The 20821-nt window shown below is 40.9% G+C and overlaps 1 protein-coding gene across 1 annotated transcript in view; it reads right to left on the bottom strand.

The window, feature by feature from the left end:
- Positions 1–16515, bottom strand: part of SNX8 (sorting nexin 8) — a 55169-nt gene extending 38654 nt beyond the window's left edge. Inside the window, exon 1 of the mRNA XM_036741308.1 lies at positions 16409–16515. Within this exon, the coding sequence (XP_036597203.1) occupies positions 16409–16484 (76 nt within the window). The 5' untranslated portion in view covers positions 16485–16515. The remainder of the gene's footprint in view (positions 1–16408) is intronic.
- Between the last annotated feature and the right edge of the window lie 4306 nt (positions 16516–20821).

Raw genomic sequence — 20821 nt, 5'->3', positions numbered from 1 at the left:
TAACAGTCAAGGAATTCAGTAGCTTTCCCAAAATGCAATAAACTGGCTTCCACTTACTCAACCATTAAGGAAAAATATTCAGGAAAAAAGAAAATCTAGACCTCACTTTCACAAACAAAAATAAAGTGGAAGAGATGTAATACATGTACACTACCCTCAATTACTTGACATGAATATTAAATCAATCCTAGAATACACTTCTAGCTATATGTAAAAGACCTGTACTGCTATACCGCTTAGATTCATTGACCAAGAGGTGTGCCTGTGTGCGTGCGTGTGCGTGTGCGTGTGTGTGTGTATCCCTTAGATGCCCTCAACAAACGCACAATTCCTATAAGAGAAGGGAAATATATTCCTTTCGCAACAACAAACTGTGCTCAGGAAACAGAAATTTAGACTTCCTCATCACTATCAGAAGCCACGGCCTCAGAAGAGAATTAAATGCCTAAATGACCAAGGGGCAATCCTAAATGTGCATTTATGCTTAAACTTTCATATTTCCTATAGGTATGGATTTTCCCCCACATAAACAAAATATTTTAAATAAGAAGCAGTATCATTCATGGATATAGTCCTACTCCCACTATCCTTTCAACACATTTATCAAATCCATACTATGTGGATCAGTGCTACCACTACCACCCTCCCTCCTCAATTTTCCTTGCTGGAGAAACAATATGCAGGGGAAGGGCAGCGAGACAGTGGTGGTTAAAAAGCTGTTCTCACAGCCAGGAACATCTGGCTCCAAATACAACATCTGACACATAGGGGTTGAATGACTCTGGGCAAGTCACAGAACTTCTAAATGCTCACACAACTCTCTAAGACTTTAAGTGGCAGAGAAGGTGGCAACATCCCCTGCCAGGAAAGGCAGATTTCCACACCAATGACATTCCAGGACCATGGGGAAGTAAAGGATCATTTTAGTTTAAAATCTCCTGGCTTATATCTAGCCTGGAGTAAACTATCTACACAATGTTCTTGCCCCTAAAGGGGGATCACATTGAATGATTTGAGACCAATCCATGATGGCTAAAAGCCACAATTTGGCCGGGGAAAATGTATGCTTTTATAGATGAGGTAACAGAGCAACATTGGATAGAGTGCTGGGCTTAAAGTCAGGAAGACCAGAGTTCCAATTCTGCCCCAGATACTCAGTAGCAGTGTGACCCCTGGGCAAGTCACTTAAATCTCTGTGTTTTAATTTTTTCATCTGTAAAATGAGGGAATTGGATTTTGTAGCACTTAAGGTCCCTTCCAGCTCTAAATCTATGATCCTATGACTATTTTTACTTTTTCTTTGTGTACCCAGACCATAGCATAATTCATGGGACATATTAAAGCACTCAGTGTTTATTGATTCACTGATTGCAGTCCACACAGGTAGTAAGTGTCTCCAGGTCCAGTTCTCTTCTAAGTATCTTATGGGGTCTTACTTAAGAATAAAAAGAAAGCTCTCCTTACTCTAAGCCCTCTTCCCCAGTATACCACATACCATACACACCCTCTCTCTCTCTCAATTCATGAAGAATACTCAGAAACACCATGTCTCCATAAAACATATTGTATTAAACTTCCAATTCAAGTAAAATAACAAGAAACTTGCAGGTCAGAGCTTATTTCTCTAACTGAAGTAAGATTGGGTTCTAATGAAGCTTTTTCATACTTTCCTAATCAAGAACATGATTTTATAGGTCTTTTCAGCATATGTTTTCCATATGATCTTTGTAAATCTCGTGCTGATGGAGGTCCACTCATAAAAATCTAGTCATTCTCAAGCTTTACAATGCTTCTAATAAGGGGTGTGGCTAAGGCTCTCAATTAATTGTTAAATTTTCAATGTGAGCAATTAAACCTCAGAAATCAGCAAACACTACCAATCAGAGCTGATTTATTGTTTTGTTGACTGTCCAGACTGAAATGACAGAGGAAATGTTAATATTGGAGATTAAACTTAGAAAGTGTCTTTCCTAAAATTTTTTTTCTCCAGACAGCCAGATGTTAAACACAATCCTAATACTTTCCACAGCAGACACCAGGGTAACCACAGGAAAAAGAGAATCTTTGGTTTGCCGAAGGCATCACAAAATTTAAAGAGGGTACCGAAAACAGTCATCTATCAGATGATTTCCTGGTGACTCAGATCAAAGTTAAAGTAACCTAGCCAGAAAAGTTATCAGGTTGTTACATCTCTCTAACTCTAAAATTAGACATTTCTGAAAGGGACTGCTAAAGTCCCGTTTATTCCTCTGCCCCCTCATTTAAGAAATGTTTACATCAGGAGAGCTGAAAGGACTTTTTCACATATTTAGAATGGAGATTATTTTTATAACTTTAGGAAATCTATAGAATAAGTGCCTCCAAGTTAGGATTCAAAAGTTACATTTAAAAAAGTTACTTTCTTCTCTGTCTCACAATGTAACCTATTCCTTTCTCCTACCTCTACTTTGGTTCTCAATTCAATTCAAAATGATTAAATTTTTCTGTGCTCTCAAAAACTGGAAGTTCGAATGTTTCCAAAACATATGAAGTGAATGAGTAGATGAGTCTAATGGCAGTGAAAGCTAAACAGAAATAACCTGTGAAAGGCAGAGATTGGGGCAATTCTAAAAGAAATACTAAGACAGCCCTCTCCAACACAATCTCATAAATCAGAAGACTGAACACCTAAAAAGTTTTCATTATTAACACACATTTCACTTACTGTGTCATTTTGCATTGTTCACAATCTGATTAACTTTCACTACAACCAGACATTGAGATCACTCAACTAAATTGTTTCCCCATCCCCAAAGAAAAATGAAATTTTCACTAGTCTCTGTGCATAGCCAAAACATTCTAGGATCATGCTGCTGGGATAGTCTCTGAATCAATTTGTTATTAATTAGCTGAAAGGGAACCTTGTTACAATCCAGTCTTCTAGTTCATAGAGTTTTAGAAGTGATTTATTTCTCTAAATGTTTTGAGAGTTGGCAAGACAAGGAGACATTACACTCAACTCAATGGATAGAAAAATCTGTCTTCCAGCCAGCTACCAGTCTGAAAGGAAAATTTTCAGCAAAAATCATCGTGTCTAATGTGAAAATATGTTTAATATGAGTGTATATGTAGAGCCTATATCAGATTGCATGCCGTCTTGGGGAGGGAGAGGGGGAGGGGAAGGGAGGGAGTAAAAATTTAGAACTCAAAATCTTACGGAAGGGAATGCTGAAAACTAAAAATAAATTAATAAAAAATTTTTTAAATTTAAAAAACAATTTGGAATTATGCGAATAAAGTAACTAAAATGTCTTTAAAAATCATCTAGTATCATAAATTGGGGAATTTAACAAGGCTTATTTGTATAGCATTTGATAGTTCCCAAAGCATTTGATATCCTTTATCTCACTGTATTCTCACAGCAACCTTGGGCAAGTATCATTATCCCCATTTTAAGACAAGGGGCTGTGAAAGGAAAAACTCACAAAAACAATCACATACATCTTCAGAAGAAAAGAAGAGACAGCCATGAGCAGAACAGAGAATCAGGTGTGCTAAACTGAAGCTCAATTTAGACATGTAATTAATCTCTGATGACAACTACTTCACCAAATGACATGCACTCCAAGTCTGCATGACCCTCAATAATGTCCATTAATCCTACCCAAGATGGAAGGGAGAAAGAACAAGCAGCTCACTCCAGTTTCTCCCTAGCCCAGCCCATCAATGGAGAGGAGTTCAAAGCTTAGTAAATATTCTACAATAAGCACTTGAATTAAGATAGGAAAATTAGTTCCTACAGCTAAAGTCCGAGAGATGGTAATACCCTAGTTAAACTGAATTGTTTAAATCAAACCAATTAAATTCAACAAATATTTATTAAGCACCTACCAAATGAAGAACATATCAAGGGCTGAAGAAATACAACATCCTATGCCCCAAGGAGTTTAGGCTACTGGAGATACAATACAAACATACTCACATGTTATTTTGTATAAAAGGAGCAACAAAGTGCAATGTGAGAAGGGGATAAGAGGATCATCATTTACTGGGAGGGCTGGGAAGGAGGGTCAAAGAAGGCTTTTTAAAATTATTGATAAACATTTACTTTCCCTACAGTCTCCTCCTGGCTCCACCCCATTTTCTTTTAAAATTTTTTTAAAAATTTATTCATTTTTTGTTTATAACATTCAGTTCCACAAACTTTTGAGTTTTAAATTTTCTCCCCTTCCCTTTCATCCCCCACCCCAAGAAGGCTTGCAATCTGATGTAGGCTCTACATATACATTCATATGAAACATATTTTCACATTAGTCATGTTGCAAAGAAGAATTATAACTAATAGAATGAACCACAAGAAAGAAGAAACAAAACAAAAGAGAAAAAGAACAAATAGTATGCTTTGATCTGCATTCAGACTCCATAATTCTTTTTCTGGATGGCTCCACTCCATTTTCAATGGGAGGAGGGTGGAGAGGACAGATAGGAGGCAAAGAAAAAACTGGAAAAAAATTTTCATTTAAAAATGCATCATCTCAAGGAATGCTTACTAGAGGAAGTGCTATCTGAGCTGGCCTTTAAAGGATAAGTTTGACTTCAACAGGTAGGGAAGGGAACTCCAGGTACATAGAACAGCATGAAGGCAAATCATAGGATCTATGTGAGTTGTCAAGTGGCCCAGTTTGACTTATAGTACAGGTAGAGGAGAAATAAAGTAGGAAAGGTAAGGTGATTCCAGATTGTGAAGAGCCCTGAATGCTTAACTGGAGGAACTCGATCTGGCAGGCAATAAACCAAGAGTCAAAGGAGTCATAAGACCAGAGATATGTATAAGATGAGAGCTGAGGCAACAATCAAAAAGGGAACTGCCTAAAATGCCTTGCACGTAATCCTAAATCTAAGCTAACTGTTAACAAACGGATGGCATTTGCACATTTGCCAGCTAGTACTTTTCATAAGCTATAAGCTCTACTAAAGATTTAGCACAGAAGGAAATAGGGAGGTAAGAGTGCTTTTCACTGTGCACCCTCAAACTTTCTTGGATTGCTAAGGAATAAATTTTAAAACTGTGTAAGAAACATTGACCAAAAACTACCAATTTTACAATCCAAGGAAAAATTAACAATCCACGTAATTCATGAGTCATGTATATTCCCTTATTTAGGTTCTCAATAAAACCTGAAACAAATTTAATACCTTCCTTTGCTACCAAATACCAATAAAAGTTCTTCCACAACAAGCTTATATTTATTCCAGACTAGGATGAATGTTCTCCCCGTAAAATTATGTGATCTTGGAAAGAGCAGTTTCAGCAAAATCGTGGGGAAAAAAGCCCAAAGAACACATCTACTACATAACACTTAAGGCATAACCATAACTATAATTTAGAATTTGAAATCATTTGAAAAGATAGGGAGTTGAAGCATATCTTTACACTACCTTGGAAAAAATAGCTATCAACAATTTAGTCATATAAACAAGATTTGGAGGAGAATATTTATAAAAAAGAACAAATTATTTTAACTTTAGAAATGCCTACTTACATATAGCAGCTAGGGCAGCTGGGTGGTGCAGTGGATAGAGTGCTGGGCCTGGAATCTGGAAGATTCATCTTCTGAATTCAATCTGGCCTCAGACATTTACTACCTATGTAACCCTGGGCCAGTCACTTAACCCTGTTTGCCTCAGTTTCTTCATCTGTAAAATGAGCTAGAGAGGGAAATGGCAAACCGCTCTCGTATTTTTGCCAAGAAAACCCCAAATGGGGTCAAGAAGAGTCAGGCACACCTAAAATTACAACAACCTATATACAGCCAATGAAATTACAAAGATTAAACTGGTATCTTGATTTCTAACAAGCATATTGTTCAGTTTTATGATAAAATCCTAGAAGTCTGAAATTGGTCCTCTTTATCTTTCTATCTCTCCTAGCACCTAGTATAGTATATTTCATATCATAAGCAATAAGCAAATGCTTGTTGAACAAATAGGTAAGAATTTCAAAGTAAGACTTCCACTAGCCTGATCCAATTGAGAGTATGTTTTTAAGTAACATAAATGCATTTTAAAATGCTATAATTCAGACTCTTCTCTAATCCAGAATTACTTCACTCTAATTATTCAGATATTCAATATTTAACACCTATCTCAGCATACTAATTCCTAGAAAGCCATACTTATATATAGTACCACTCACATGGGTGGAAATGCTTAATAAATATTTAATAATTACTTTACTTAAAACTGAGACAATAAAATAGATTTTTGTCCTATGATGCTGTCAGTGTTTAAACACAGACTTTAGTACAAAGTACAACGTCAGTGTCTACTGAACCCCACATTATGGGAATTCATTTTCCAGCTACTCCTGCTGAGCCTACCCCAAACAGTTATTTCTGCCACTCAGTTTAAGCATCCAGTAGAAAGAAAACTCAAAAAAATCAAATCATTGTCCACATGTTTATTAATATTTTCTACTGATCCTGAAAAATAACCATACATGACACGGCTACAACACTAATTCTGTGCTGGGCAATCTCCATTCTCCCTTGATGAAATTGTTTAAAAGGCGAGCAGAATGGCGGAGGGGAATGAATGCCAGACTCAGAGATAGGACTGACTTCTAATCCCGTCTCAGCCACTACCTGCTGTGTGACTGACCAACTTACTCCACACCTTCGGTTTCCTAACTTTCTTATGATGTGGAAACTTAAGGGGTTGGCAGATGATTTCTAAGGTCCCTTCCACCTACAATATAATGAGTCTATGAAAAATAGGATCGCATTCTCAACATCACCCTTACAGCCAGCTTACCTTTTACCACTTTCAATCCCTCTGAGTTTGAATCTTCACTTAGATAGAGGAAAAACCAGGACTGAAGGAGTATTCTACATCTGAGCTTCTGCTAAATCATCGGTTTAAGGGAAAAACAGCTATCCAACTTCTCCTCTACTTCCCAGTAGACCTAATTTATGGATGCATCTCCTTTTGTACTACATTTTTCTTAAGAAGAAAAAAAAAACCTTCACCAGAATTCCCCTTCCCTCAATAGATCACTTTTCTGTTTGACCACACATAATGGCAAAATTTTTTCTACGTAACAGTGCCTCAGTTCCTCTTTTTCCTAATTGAGAGATTTTGCCTTGCAAATGACAAATGCTATGCCAAAGACTTGAAAAGGAACAGTGTCAGGACCAAGAATGTCAACTAAAATACTATTCAAATATCTACAGTTGTTAAACTTCCAAGTGAAGCATTTTATACTACCTGTACTCCTTGATAAGAAGGGAAACAATATTTTATTCTCCTCTGTTTAAAAAGTCAGGTTCCACTTATATATATTGTTACATTGTTGACATGCTAGTTAGTGTTGCTTTGATATTTTTTGATATTTTGTTACAAAAGATGGGGAGGGGAGGAAGAAAATATATTCAGAAATGAAGGTGAAGCAAAAACAAGAGATTTTTTTTTGGCGGGGGGGAAGGCAGGGCAATTGGGGTTAAGTGACTTGCCCAAGGTCACACAGCTAGTGGGTCAAGGGTCTGAGGCTGGATTTGAGCTCGGGTCCTCCTGACTCCACGGCCGGTACTCTACTCATTGTGCCACCTAGCTGCCCCGAGATATTTTTAAGAGGCAGATTCAGGTTCATAAGATTATATGAAACATGAGGTTTATATTAAAATACATAAAACAGGATCATAGATTTGGAACAGGAAAGAATCTTGGAGATCCTCTAGGTTGGGTCACATGGGCAGTAAGTAGCTGAGGCAGGATTCAAATTCAGGTCTTTTGACTCCAAAACGTGGTCCTTTGTGTGACAAATTACAGTGAAAATGTGTGATATGTATGTCCCATCAATCCCACAGAACTGAAATTCTACATCCTCAGAACTAAAGAAGTATTAAGCAGGAAGAGCAGCTATTATACAATGTCTTTTTTGCAGCTCTCATTCTGAATTACTCAGTTTTAGAGTCTCAAAACCTAAACTATCCAAAAGATGTTCAGATAAAATTACCTTGAAGACACTATTCATTAAACTCCCCATCATCCTAAGACTGCAAGGTCTAGGAATGAAATGCTCTGATTAATATTCACCATATGTATAAATAAGGAAACACCTAACAAATACCTGTTTGTTACATAAGACTATTATTCTCTTTTGTATCTCTCCCTCCTCGATCCAGAATGAAAGCCCTTCCCTCAAGGAACATGTTTTAGAGACACATTAAAAAGTGAACAATGCAGTAAAAGTGAATTGCAAGAAATGCCAAACATCTGATAAAAGATAAATACCATGGGATTTCAGAAGAGGGAGAAGCACTAGAAGGCCTGTGCTATCAAGTGGATGGGACTCTCATTCGTCAGGGATCCAGAGAGCCTACACTTCTGGAGTCTCAGGAACTAGAAGACTAGAAACACCTGCTTCACAACCAGGTTATCTCCTAGTCATGCATATATCCTTGAAACCTAAGGATTCCATGGGGCCACTGGATTCCATTGTCAAGTGAGAGCAGTCTAGCTAGGGGAATTGCATCACCAGGTATTTTTACTGACCCAGACATCCAGATAAAAGTTATGCCACCTCCGCATATGCTCCATTCCCAGTGTTCACAGTGATAAGTCATAAAAAGTGATTCCACAACCTCTATGTCACACTTAGTCATCACAGGATCCTGGGTCAGGTCTCCAACCCTTAAATAGTTCTTCCTCCATCCCATGACTGTAAAACACCCACTTCCTGTTCCCCTTATTCTAGTAATTCAGAATCTCCATTTGCTGATGCAAAAATCCTTTCCCCAGCCACCTCCACCCACATTCTCATCATCTTAGATCTCTTGATCTTCCGCTCTTTTCCATCTTCTAGTACACTCTTTTTCTTGACCCTTATCCATTCTCTCTCATTTGGGGGCTTCAACATACATATTAATGTTCCCTTAAACACTATGGCTTCTGACTTCACCAATTTCCATTAATTCCCATGATAGAGAGCTTTAATCGGCTTCAGCCACCCACAAGGATGATCATACGCAGGATCTCTCCATCATCCATAACCAGGCCATCTCTACAACTTCTAACTAATTCCAAAGCTCCTCCTTCTGAACATAAACTTTTATTCTTCCATCTCTCTCTGCTTTACTCTCCCTCAATCTGTATGTTCTCCAGGACCACTCCAACTATCTCTACTCTACTCAATTACCCTGCTTTAGCTTCACTATCTTCTCTCTATAGTTCTGACTACAGAGTAGATGAATTCAACTCTATACTGTCCTCCACTTTCAAATCCTTTGTCCCTTTGTCCTACCACTATTCACCTTGCCAATCTGCAACCCTGGATTACTCCTAACATTTATCTTCTCTACTATTCCCAGGCTACTAAATGCTTCCAGAAATGTCACACCACTGTGCCAGCTAGGGACATCAAAAATTCATGTTATCTAATTGCTACTGAGCCCTTGCTGCTCTATGTAATCCTTTCATTCTTCCCTAATTGACTCTCTTCCCAAAGTCCCTCCTTCTGTGATATCACTTCCTACTTAACTGAAAAATTAAATAATTTGTCCATTAGGTGCTTCATTTCCTTACTCCAAAATTCAAAATCACTATAGGTCTTCACTCATGCTCTCCTTTATTCCCCTAAGAAGGTGGCCCTTCATCTTGTCAAGGATAACCCCTCTACTTGTACCTTACTGTCTCCTCTGAGAGGCAGCCCAAGGATTTATTCTTTAATTCTTTCCCAGTTGCCCACAAGCATGATTTGGTCCCCTTACCCTAAAGCCTTTCATATAAGTTCCACCTCACATCTGTTAGATTGGTAAAGTTGACAAAAAAAAAAAGTAAAATGACAAATGTTGGAAAGGTGTGAGAATACAGGTACATTAATGAACTCCTGGTAGAGGTATGAACTGTGTCATAGAATTTAGACATTGAAGGTACCTTGACGACCAGCCCCCTCATTTTACAGACAAAGAAACTGAAGCCTAGAGAGGTAAATTGGTTTGGTGAAATTACACAGGCACCTAACTATATCAATATATCTAGATACAGCTACAGGTAGATGCGGGATCAAGGAAAGCTTCCTGCTCATTTCAATTTTGAGCTGGATCTTGGGGGTAGGGAGGGACTTTGACTGATAAAAATGGAGAAGAGAAAGACAGTATGAGCAAAGGCATGAAAATGAGAGAGAGGGAGAGAGGGAGGGGGAGAGAGACAGAGAGAGGGAGGGAAAGGGGGGGAGAGAAAAGGGGGGAGGGAGAGAAAGGGGGGAGGGAGAGAAAGGGGGGGAGGGAGAGGGAGAGAGGGAGAGAAAGGGGGGAGAGAGAGGGAGAGAGAGAGAGAGAGATAAGAGAGAGAGAGAGAGGTGGGGGGGAGAGAGGAGAGAGAGAAACATGCTAGGACAGATAAATATTTAGACATCTTCCACCTATGTATGAATTTTTGCACAGGCTATCCCCTCATGTCTTTCTTACTTCTGCCTCTTAGAATCTCTAATTTCCTTCAAGGCTTAGCTCATCTTTTACATGAGACCTTCCCTGACCCAGCACTTACCACAGTGCCTGCCACATAGAAGGCACTTAATAAAATCTTACTGACTTGACTCAATCCCTTCAGCTGCTTGTCCCATCCCCGCCAAAAACATTTCTTGTATTTATTTTGTATGTGTTCCATATCTACTGATCTGGGTTTGTGCTTTTCCCTGCAGTGTAATGTAAATTCCCTGATGAAAAGGACTGTTTCATTTCTGACTCTGTAGCCCCAGCATCTAACATAGTGCCTGGCTCATAATCGGCACTTAAGAAATGTTAGCTGAATGAACATGCCAGCTAAGTCTTCTCTTCTCCAGGTTACATATCTCCAATGCCTTCAAATGATCCTCCTACACACGAATCCCTCTTATATGGATACATCATTATTTATTATTACATCATTATTCTTAACTGAATGCAATACTCTGGATTCAATCACAACATGGCAAAGTACAACAGAATTGTTACCTCCTGGTGATACACAGATGCCACAGAAAGACTAAGGAAATACAAAAAGACCACTGGATTTAACAATAAAAAGGTCATTAATAACACTGGAGAAAGTGATTTTGGTAGGGCAGCATAGACAGAAGTTGGATTCCAAAAGGCTAAGACAGGAGTGGGTAGTGAAGAAGCAGAGATTCTAAATGTAGTTATTCTTTGTAAAAGTCTAGTTGTGAAAGAATCATGACAGCAAGGATTATGGGAATTAGGGGCCACATAAAAGTACAAAAAAATCAACAGAATAAGAATGTGGGGGTGGAATTTTAGACACCCCACAAATCACATTCTAGGATGCCATTTGGCCAGTTTTATACATGACATACAAAGACAATGCTACTGATCAACATGGGACTATAGAAGGGGTTCTGGAGACCATCTAGTCCAAATCTTTGTTACAGATGAGAAAATTGAGGCCCAGAGAGGTTAAGCAAATTTGCCTGAGCTCACACAGGTAGTAGTGGGATGTGAACCCAGGTCTTCCTGAATCCAAGTCTGGTATACTACCCACTACACCACACTACCAGGACAATTTGAGCTGTCTTCCAGTTAGTGATAAATTTGCACTGATGTAACAATATATTACCCATAGTTAGCCATAGGTAAAGGTAGTCTGTAGCCTTGAAACATACAGATTCTTGTGAGCTTGACCTGATAAACACAGAGCTCTCAATAACATAACTAGCCAGTCAGAGTAAGGTATATATTTCACAGATGAAAGTGAGGGGGAAAGAGGGAGGCAATTAACCAAAGGCCAAGATCTGATAGAAAAATGTAGTCTAGTCATAGAACAAAGGTTCCATAAAGCGGGAATAAATGGGCAAGACTTCTTACTTTTAATAGCCTGAACATCAACATTAACAAAAGGTTTGATAAGAGTCGGAGTCAGTGTAATAAACAAATACTGGGCTTCCAAACAGAAATATACAAAGAGGTTACTTTGAGGCCACCAACCTAGGAGCAACCTGGTACCTTGGAGGCACCCTCTTTTTATGGACCTCCAAGCAACGAAGGACATATAATATCACTTTATAGCATATTACATAACAGCCTTCACTTTGTGAAACTCCTGTACATTATCAAAATTGCCCAATGAGGTATACAGGGCAAGTATTGTTAACCATTTTTTATAGATGAGGAAACACTGGCAGACAGGATAAGTGACTTGCCAGAGATAGTGATACGATAATGACATCTGAAATTCTACAATGCTTCCCAATTTGCAGAGTGTTTTCACATACATTACTGCTACCATTTTCTTCATGAATCTCCCCCTGTGCTGGATCCTTTCCCACAGCCTACAAACATACTGAGGTCTGGACATCTTCCTTGACCCTGTTATTCCCTCAAGCTAACTCTCCTCCCTCCCCACTTCTACCCAGTCCTAGGAAGAACAGTCTACTTTGGTGCTTCCACTTCTCAACAGACACACACACACAGACACACACAGACACAGACACAGACACACACAGACACAGACACACACACACACCCCTCTCTCCCCTGGATCCTGTCCTCACCACTCTACTGAAAACTGCATACAGATCTCTCAGATCCTTTGATCTCCCTGCAGCATCTAAGACTGTCAACTACCTCCTCCTTCTAGATATTTTCCCCTTCTTTGGCCTGAGGGACACTGAACTCTCTGGTTCTCTTCCCCTCTCTGACACTCCCCCCGCCCTCTCCTTCGGCAGCTCCTCATGTCATTCTGACCCTTAAATGCAGGTGGCCCCCAAAGTTGTACGCTCTTCTTCTTCTTCACTATTTCTTGGAAATCTCATCCAATCTCTCAGCTTCAGTGATCAGATCTCTATGTCCATAGCTAAAATATCTAAATTTCTACTTATAATCTCTCTCCAGAGCTCTAGCCCCATATTTTCAATTGTTTGCTAGATATCACCAGCACTTAGCATTTATATGACTCAAATGGAATTTAATCGAGCCTGCAAATGCTCCATTTCAGTTAATGGGCATACTGTATTAGTGAGCTCATCACCTTAGAGTTTTTTGCAACTCTTCCTCTTGCCTCATCCCATACATCCAATCATTTGTCAAATTCTATCCATTTTTTCTTCTTGTTCAGTTGTGTTCGACTCTATGTGACCCCATGGACTTTGTCCATGGAGTTTTCCTGGCAAAGATTCTGGAGGGTTTGCCATTTTCTTCTCCAGTATGTTTCCACTTCACAGATGAGGAACTGAGGCAAATAGGGGTTAAGTGACTTGCCCAGGGTCACACAGCTAGCAAGTGTCTGAGGCTGGATTTTGAACTCTGATCTTCCTTGCTCCAGGCCCAGAGCTCTATTGTACCACCTAGCTGCCCATAATCTTTCTTCCTCTTTTCTATCCTTTCTCTGTCTTCAATAATAATTCTTCCTCCCATCACTTCCTTTCTACTCCCATTATAACCATCCTAGTTCAGGCCAATAGATCTCTTCTTGCTAAACTACTATAAAAGCCTAATTGGTCTTCCTGCCTCCAGCCTATCCTTACCCTAATCCATCCTCCAAGTAGCTGTCCAAATGATCTTTCTAATGTACCCCTCTACTTAAAACCTTTAGTAGCTCTCCACTGTCTGCTGAATAAAGCATTAACTCTTAATTCTGACAGTAAAATTTCTCAATCTCGTCCCCATTTATTTCCTAACACTCTGCTTCATGAATTCCCCATTCCAGTCAACCTGGACTACTCAGAGTCCCAGCTATTGCCCTTCCTTCTCCAGTCACCAGGCCTTTGCTCACATTCTTCCTCCTCCCACCCCACTTTATCTATCAGTTGAAGTCACTCCCTCCCTCAAAAAATCCAAGTGAAAATTTCTCAGATCAAGAAGCTTTCCTTGATTCCTCCTTCCCCTCAGGGGAAAATACTTCCTTTCTCCTCAGATTTCTCACAACATTGAGTCTAAACCATTTCTCTGAACTTTTAATTTTCTTATGCATTATTTATCTGTGTACCAGTCCTTTCCCTGCTCCTACCCCCCCTTTAATTAGAATGCAAGCTACAAGAAATCAGGATCTGCCTTGACTACTTTCATATCCCTACCACCTAGCACAGTGTCTTCTGTATGTCATACTTGGAATACTCCTGGAATTGAATTAACAACCCTTAGGCAGAACAAGTATTATTACCCCATTTTGCCAAGGCTCAGAAAGGATATATATGACTTGCTAAAGCTTAAAGTTAGAAACTAGGCCTCCTGATTTCTAGTCCAACACTCTTTCCAAAGAGTTCCTGGGCCTCTACCACCTCCAACAAAATAGCGTTTTTCTATAATTGCGGTTGGAGTACTAGTATTAGAAGGCTGGACCTTCCTAGAAGCGTGGTGGTTGAGGTCTGTTCAGAAGAATGAGATGGAGAGTCAGAAGCTAGGGCACCTCTAGAATCCCTGGAACTGGTGAGTGTTGTAACTAAAGGAAGCCAAGTCTGTTGGTCAATAAACATTTATTAAGTGCCTACTCGGTGCCCAGCTAAAGAAGTTGATTGGGAGAAGAATAGTGGCAGGTAAGGTGATATGATTGAAAGGTGCCAAGTACAGGACTTGAAGTCAGGAAAACCTGAACTCAAATTCTACCTCAGACACTTGGCAGTTGTGTGGATTCTAAGCAAAAAATTGACCTTTATGACATCTCTAATATTTGCCTAATTTTTTCTCTGACTACTCCTACCCTGATGCAGACCCTCATCATCTCATGCCTGTATTACTGCAGTAGCCTTCCTGTCTATTCCAGGCCATCCTCTACTCAGAGGTCAAAGTAATCTTCCCAAAGCACAGGTTTGGTCATGCCACCCCTCCCTGTCCCATTCAATAAACTCCAGTGGCTCCCTATTACCTCCAAGATAAAATATAAAATCCTCTGTTTGACTTTCAAAGCAGTACAGAACTTGATCCCTTCCTATCTTTCCAATTTTCTTATACTTTGCTTCCTTCCACATCCTCTACGAACCAGCCTCCTAACTTGTTCCTTGCACAGGACACTCCACCTCGCAGTTGCAGGCATTTTCCCCGGCTATCTTCTATGGGTGGAACACTCTCATTCGACACCTTGGCTCCCTGGCTTTCTTCAAATCCCAGCCCAAATACCACCTTTTACAAAAAGCCTTTTCCAGATCTCCTTCATCTTGGTATCTTCCTTCTGAAATCATCTCCAATTTATCTTGCACATATTATTTCTACATTGTCTCCCTGACTAGTTCATGAACTGCTTGAGGCTAGCGATTGGCTGTTTTGGGATTTTTTTGCACTTGGCACAGTATCAGGAACACAGTGGGTGCTTGAAAATGCTTGTTGACTTGACCATTTAAGAAACTGAGGTAGTAACTGTACCTACCTCACAGAGGATCAAATGAGATAACATATTGGAGCATCAAATGAGATAATATATTACAGCTTTGCAAACATTAAAATACTATAGAAATGCTAGCTGTTATTGTAAAAATCAAATTTGCCAAATTATAAACCAAAGGACTCATTTGCCAAGTTCGAGTCTTTCTTCCTCTTCGATAATAGTTCTTCCACCTGTCTCCTTTCCACTTTAATGACAACCATCCTAGTTCAAATAAATAAAAATAGTTTAAATAAATCAAAACCAGTTTAAGCAGAAAGGGACCTTGGAGACCATTTAAGATCCTTGCATACACACTAGGCACTTAAATAGAAAATGGAATTGAACGGAATCTTATTGAGTCCACTTGACAGCCCTCACTTTACAGACTGAATTAGATAAAGCATTTATTAAAACACCGGAGATGTGTTCTCCCCTATACCTCCCCAACATACCGACAGACTTTTTCATATTTAAATGCTTCCCTTGATTTACAGATCAGGAAATCGTGGTTCCAAAAAAATCGTGGAAGCCTCTGCCCAGGGCTCAAACAGGTATCCCCGGCAGGCAGGCAGCGGCAGGACCCAGGCTGGGAGAGCCCTAGGTTTCCGGCCTCCTGGTCCAGCTAGAGCACGAGCCTCCGGCGCTCCCCCCCGCCTTCCAGTTCTGGGGCCGGGTCAGGTGGGCAGAAGCCTTACATTATTTTCTTCCTCCTCCTCTAATTTTTGGGGACTTTCAGGTTTGCAAAGCGCTTTCGACAGTATCTCATCTGAGCCTCAGAACCACCCCGCGGAGGTCGGTGCTATTAGGATCCCCATTCTACAGATCAGAACACTGTTCAAAGTTAAAGCGGCTGGAACAAAAGTCCCTCCAAGTTCGGGGGGGGGCGCGGGGAGGAGGAAGGGGGGGGCAAGCGTGCAGGGAGGGGGCTGCTCAGGGGCGGGAAAGGCGGGCGGGCGGGCAACGGGGCTCCCCGGCCGCACCAGCAGGGCTAGGGGAACCCAGGCGCCCCGGAGCCGACGAGGACGCAGCCCCCGGGGAGTCCCCGCCGGGCCTGGCCCCGGTGCGCCCCCGACCCTCCTACCTGCAGTCGCGAGGTCCGCAGCCGCAGCAGCCGCCGCCTCAGCGGGAAGCGCCCGGTCCATCTCGCGGCCGGTCATGTGAGCCCGGCCCCACGTGACTTCCTTCTCAGAAGCCGGTTTGGGACCCCCTCACCCTGACCTCCCCCGAGGCCCGGCCTGGGGACTGAGGAGGCAAATCTGGCTCCCGAACTTCTGCCTCCGGGACGCGGGCTCCCTCTGCCCTCTGCTGGCGGCAGCAGGACCCGCAGCTCCGCAGCCGCCTCCTCTTTATCCTCCCGCTCCTCCTTTACTCCTCCTCCATTCCTCCTCCTTCTGCTCTTCCACCGTCCTCTTCTCTTTTACCCATCCTCCTTCCTCTTCTCTTTCTTTCTCCTCCCCTGCTCCTCTACTGTCCTTCACCATCGCCTCCTCTCCTCCCCTCCCCTTTTCTCTTCCCCTCGCCTTCTCCCCTACCCTCTTTCTCTTCTGCCCATCTTCTTCACCTTCTCCACCTCTTCTTATTCTCCCCTTCTCCTTTGGCCTTCTCCCTTTCTCCCCTCCTTCTCTTCTCCTTTAACTTCCTCCTCCCTCCTTTCTCTTCTACCCTCCTCCCCTCTTCTTGTCCTTCCCTCCTTTCCATCTCATTCCCTTTCTCTTCTCCTTTACCCTTCACTCCTCCACCTTCCTTCCCTTTCTCTTCTTCTCCTCTTTTCCATTTTTACCTTCCTGCCTTCGTCTCCCCTTCTCCTTTTTTGCTCTTCTCCCCTCTTCTCTTTCTCTACTCCTCCCCTCTTTCACTTCTATTTACCATCGTCTTCCCATCCTTCTTCCTCTTCTTCTCATTCTCTTCTCCCTCTCTCTTCCTTCTTCAATTTCCCTTCTCCCACCTCCCCTCCTCCCTCCTCCCTTCTTCCCCTTCCCTCTCCTTATTCCTCCTCTTCATTTTCTGATCTCCTTTTTTCTCCCTCCTCCTCTTCTCCCTTCTCCTTTTTCTCCTCCCCTTCTCCTTTCTCCTTCCCCTTTTCTCCTCCTTTCTCTTTCTCCCCTTTCTCTCCTCCTCCCTTTCCCTCTTCTCCCCTCTCCCTCCCTCCCTATTCTCTTCCCTTTCCCCTTCTCTCCTTCCTTCTTCTTCCTCTTCTCTTCCCTTCCTCTTCCTCCCTTTCTTCTCATCCTCCTTTCTCCTCATTCTCCTCCCTTTCCCCTCCTTTCCTCTTTCCACTTCACCTCTCTCCTCCTTCTCTCATTCCTGTTTTCTCTCCTCTACCTCCTCACTTTCTTTTCCTGGAATGTTTATTTTTTTAAAATAATTCAATATTCTATTTTTCCCAATTACATGTAAAAAACAATTTTTAACATTTGTTTTTTTTTTAAATGAGTTCCAAATTCTCTCTCTTTCCCTCCTCTTCCCCCTCAATGTGAAGGCTAGCAACTTGATATAGGTTATACATATGCAGTCATGCAAAATAGACTTCCATATTAGTCATATTGGGAAAGAAAACACAGAAAAGAGAAAAAAGAAAAAAGAAAGTAAAGAAAACGTATGCTTTGATTTGTACTCAGACTCCATTAATTCTTTTTCTAGAAATGGCTAGCATTTTTCATCTTAAGTTCTTTGGAATTATCTTGGATCATTGTGTAGGAGAGATTAGCTAAGTCATTCACAGTTGATCACTGTACAATATTGCTATTATTATGTATGACATTCTCTTGGTTCTGCTCATTTCATTTTGCATCAATTCATATAAGTCCTTTGAGGGTTTTCTGAGAGCATCCTGCTTATCATTTCTTATCATACAATGATACTCCATCACAATTATATAATACCACTTGTTCAGTCATCCCCCAATTGGTGGGCATCCCCTCAATGTCCCTGGAACACTTATTAAAAAATGCTTTTTCATTCATTCATTTGTGCCTCGCCCTCTCTAGGGTCTGAAACATAGTATATGTTTAATAAATGCTCATTCCTTCATTCACTCATGTTTCACTCTCTCCTCCCCTTCCCCAGTTTGTGGCACAAGGTAAACACTTGAATGCTTTTTCATTCATTTATGTCTCCCTCCTTTCCTTACCCCTTCCCTTCCTCACCTCTCCCAAATCTCCCTAGGCCAGAAGACCTGTCATTTTCCTATTTTTCCTCCCCCAACCTACAGTTCCAGCTTTAGTCCCTCTTTCTAAGACCCCTAAGGAGTTTCCATTTACTTGGCTGTGAATCTATAAGTCTTCACTCATCCTCTTCCTATTGCCATCCTTTTTCTTTCTCTGATGTCCCTGCTTTGATACAAAACATTTCTAGAAGGTTATGTAGCTCTTTTAGACACAAGCTCCTCAAGGCTAGGATCTATCTCTTTTTTTATTTGTATCCCCAATGTTTTATCCCCACAAGAAGCTGCTTGGTATAGTAGATATACAGGCCTTAGAGCACAAAAGATTGGGGCTAAAGTGTACCTCTTACACACTTTGGCTGTGTAACCCTAGACAAATCACTTAACCTCTCTATGTTCTTGGAAACTTTCTAAGACAATCAATTGCACAGCAGATACCGATCTGCACTGTTACAGGGAGTTTCCTGATTTGAAGTTCCCTATGAAATCACGTTTGTTCCCCACTCCAAACCACAAAAAAATAAAAATAAAAATCCCCAGGACACAGCAATCCAGAGCTTTTGTATTAGTATTTACTAAGCCCTTTAACCGATTGAACAGATTCTCCCCTAGCCTTATGTTCACACCTAAGATCTCCTACCTCCATCAACAGATCCTTCAAAGGCTGGTGTCCACCCCCACCTTCTAAATGTCACCTTCATGGCTGATCCCAGGTTGCAGTTTTACCCAGAAGTTCCAAATCCCTGAAAATTCTTTTTGAGCTATTTGTCTCTGCACCTCTGCTTGAGGAAACTGGGTACCTAACCTGTGGAAGAGCTCCTGCTTGATCAGCTGAGGGTTCTAGGCAAGAAGTGGGAGGAGAAATGGAAAGTAAAATAGCCTGTCAAAAGTGAGAGAGTAAAGGATAATCACTGACAAGTGGTTTGCTTTTTTTTAATCTGCCAATTCTATATTTGGTTCTATCTTCATTATTTTGTCCTTTAGAGGCTACGTGAAGTCGACCTCTCTATGTAAACTGTCCCAGTGAACTTACTGTGAAACTACTCTGTTAGCTGATTTTGCTTTCTAGACTTCCTGAATATGTTTGTACTGTAAGAATTGCCAAAAAAAAAAAAAAGGTTTTCTTTTTAAAAAGTGACTTGAAAACTCTTAATAGGGTGGAGTTAGAGTGACATCTTATGACTAGTTATGGAAAGACAGGCAAACATATAATACTCAATTTTCTAGAACAAGGGAGGAGAGGCATCTACTATATGTGCCAGGTGGCAGCTAGGTGGAGCAGTGGATAGAGCCCTGGGCCTAGAATCAGGAAGACTCATTTTCCTGAGTTCAAATCTGGCCTCAGACACTCACTAGCTGTGTGACCCTGGGCAAGTCACTTCACCTATTTACTTCGTTTTTCCTCATCTGTAAAATGAGCCGGAGAAAAAAATAGCAAACTGCTCCAGTATCTTTGATCCCAAACAGGGAATAACAAAGAGTCGGACATGACAAAAATGACAGAAAAATAGCAGCAACAACAAAATGTGCCAAGCACAATGCTGGGCACTTCTACAAATCTCATCTCATTTAATCTTCACAACTCTGTGTGGGAGGTGCTATTATGACCTCCATTTTACAGTTAAGGAAACTGAGGCAGACCATAGTCATATGACTTGTCCAGGTCAGATAGCTAGGAAGCTCTCTCTACGGTACCACCTGGCTGGCTAAGTGTGTGAGCGACTGTTAGAGGCATTAGCATTCTAAAGCTTCTTCTTTGTATATATAGTATGTTGAATTTCTCATTTTTCCTCTCAAATAACTTGGCTAACCAACCCTAAGAATCAGTCTCCTAAAACTCCAGTAAAGCTGCAGGCAAAACACAGATCTGTTGACTGGTTCACATTTCAATAAACATTTATTAAGTACCTAGAGGATGTATAGTGCAATGATAGATGAGGCGTGGAGGAGGAGAGGAAGACCCCAAAGTTTAGAAAAGGCAGATTTACTTTCTTGCAGCTTAAAAATAATAATGGAAAAGTTGTAGCATTTTAAGGTTTACAAACCATTTTCCTTACACCCTCCTGAGGATCTGAGTCTCAAAGAGCCTAAGTGAATTCCCATGGGCACAGAGAGAATTTAAATCTTGTCTGAGACAGCATTTATCACAGAGCTTTGCACATAGTAGGTGCTTAATAAATGCTTTATTAATTCATTCATTTAAAATATTCCACAAGTTACTTCTTGTGCATTTTATCCCCTACCTCTTTCCCTTTGCAAAGAGGGCACCACATGCCTGGAATTCACTTGCTAATTTTAGTTCCACAGAATCCCTAGTGTAGGGTTGAGTTG

This window comes from Trichosurus vulpecula, chromosome 1 (genome assembly GCF_011100635.1).
Source record: "Trichosurus vulpecula isolate mTriVul1 chromosome 1, mTriVul1.pri, whole genome shotgun sequence".
Classification (NCBI taxonomy): domain Eukaryota; kingdom Metazoa; phylum Chordata; class Mammalia; order Diprotodontia; family Phalangeridae; genus Trichosurus; species Trichosurus vulpecula.
The sequence above is the reverse complement of the archived record's forward strand: the minus strand, read 5'-3'. Positions and strand labels throughout refer to the sequence as shown.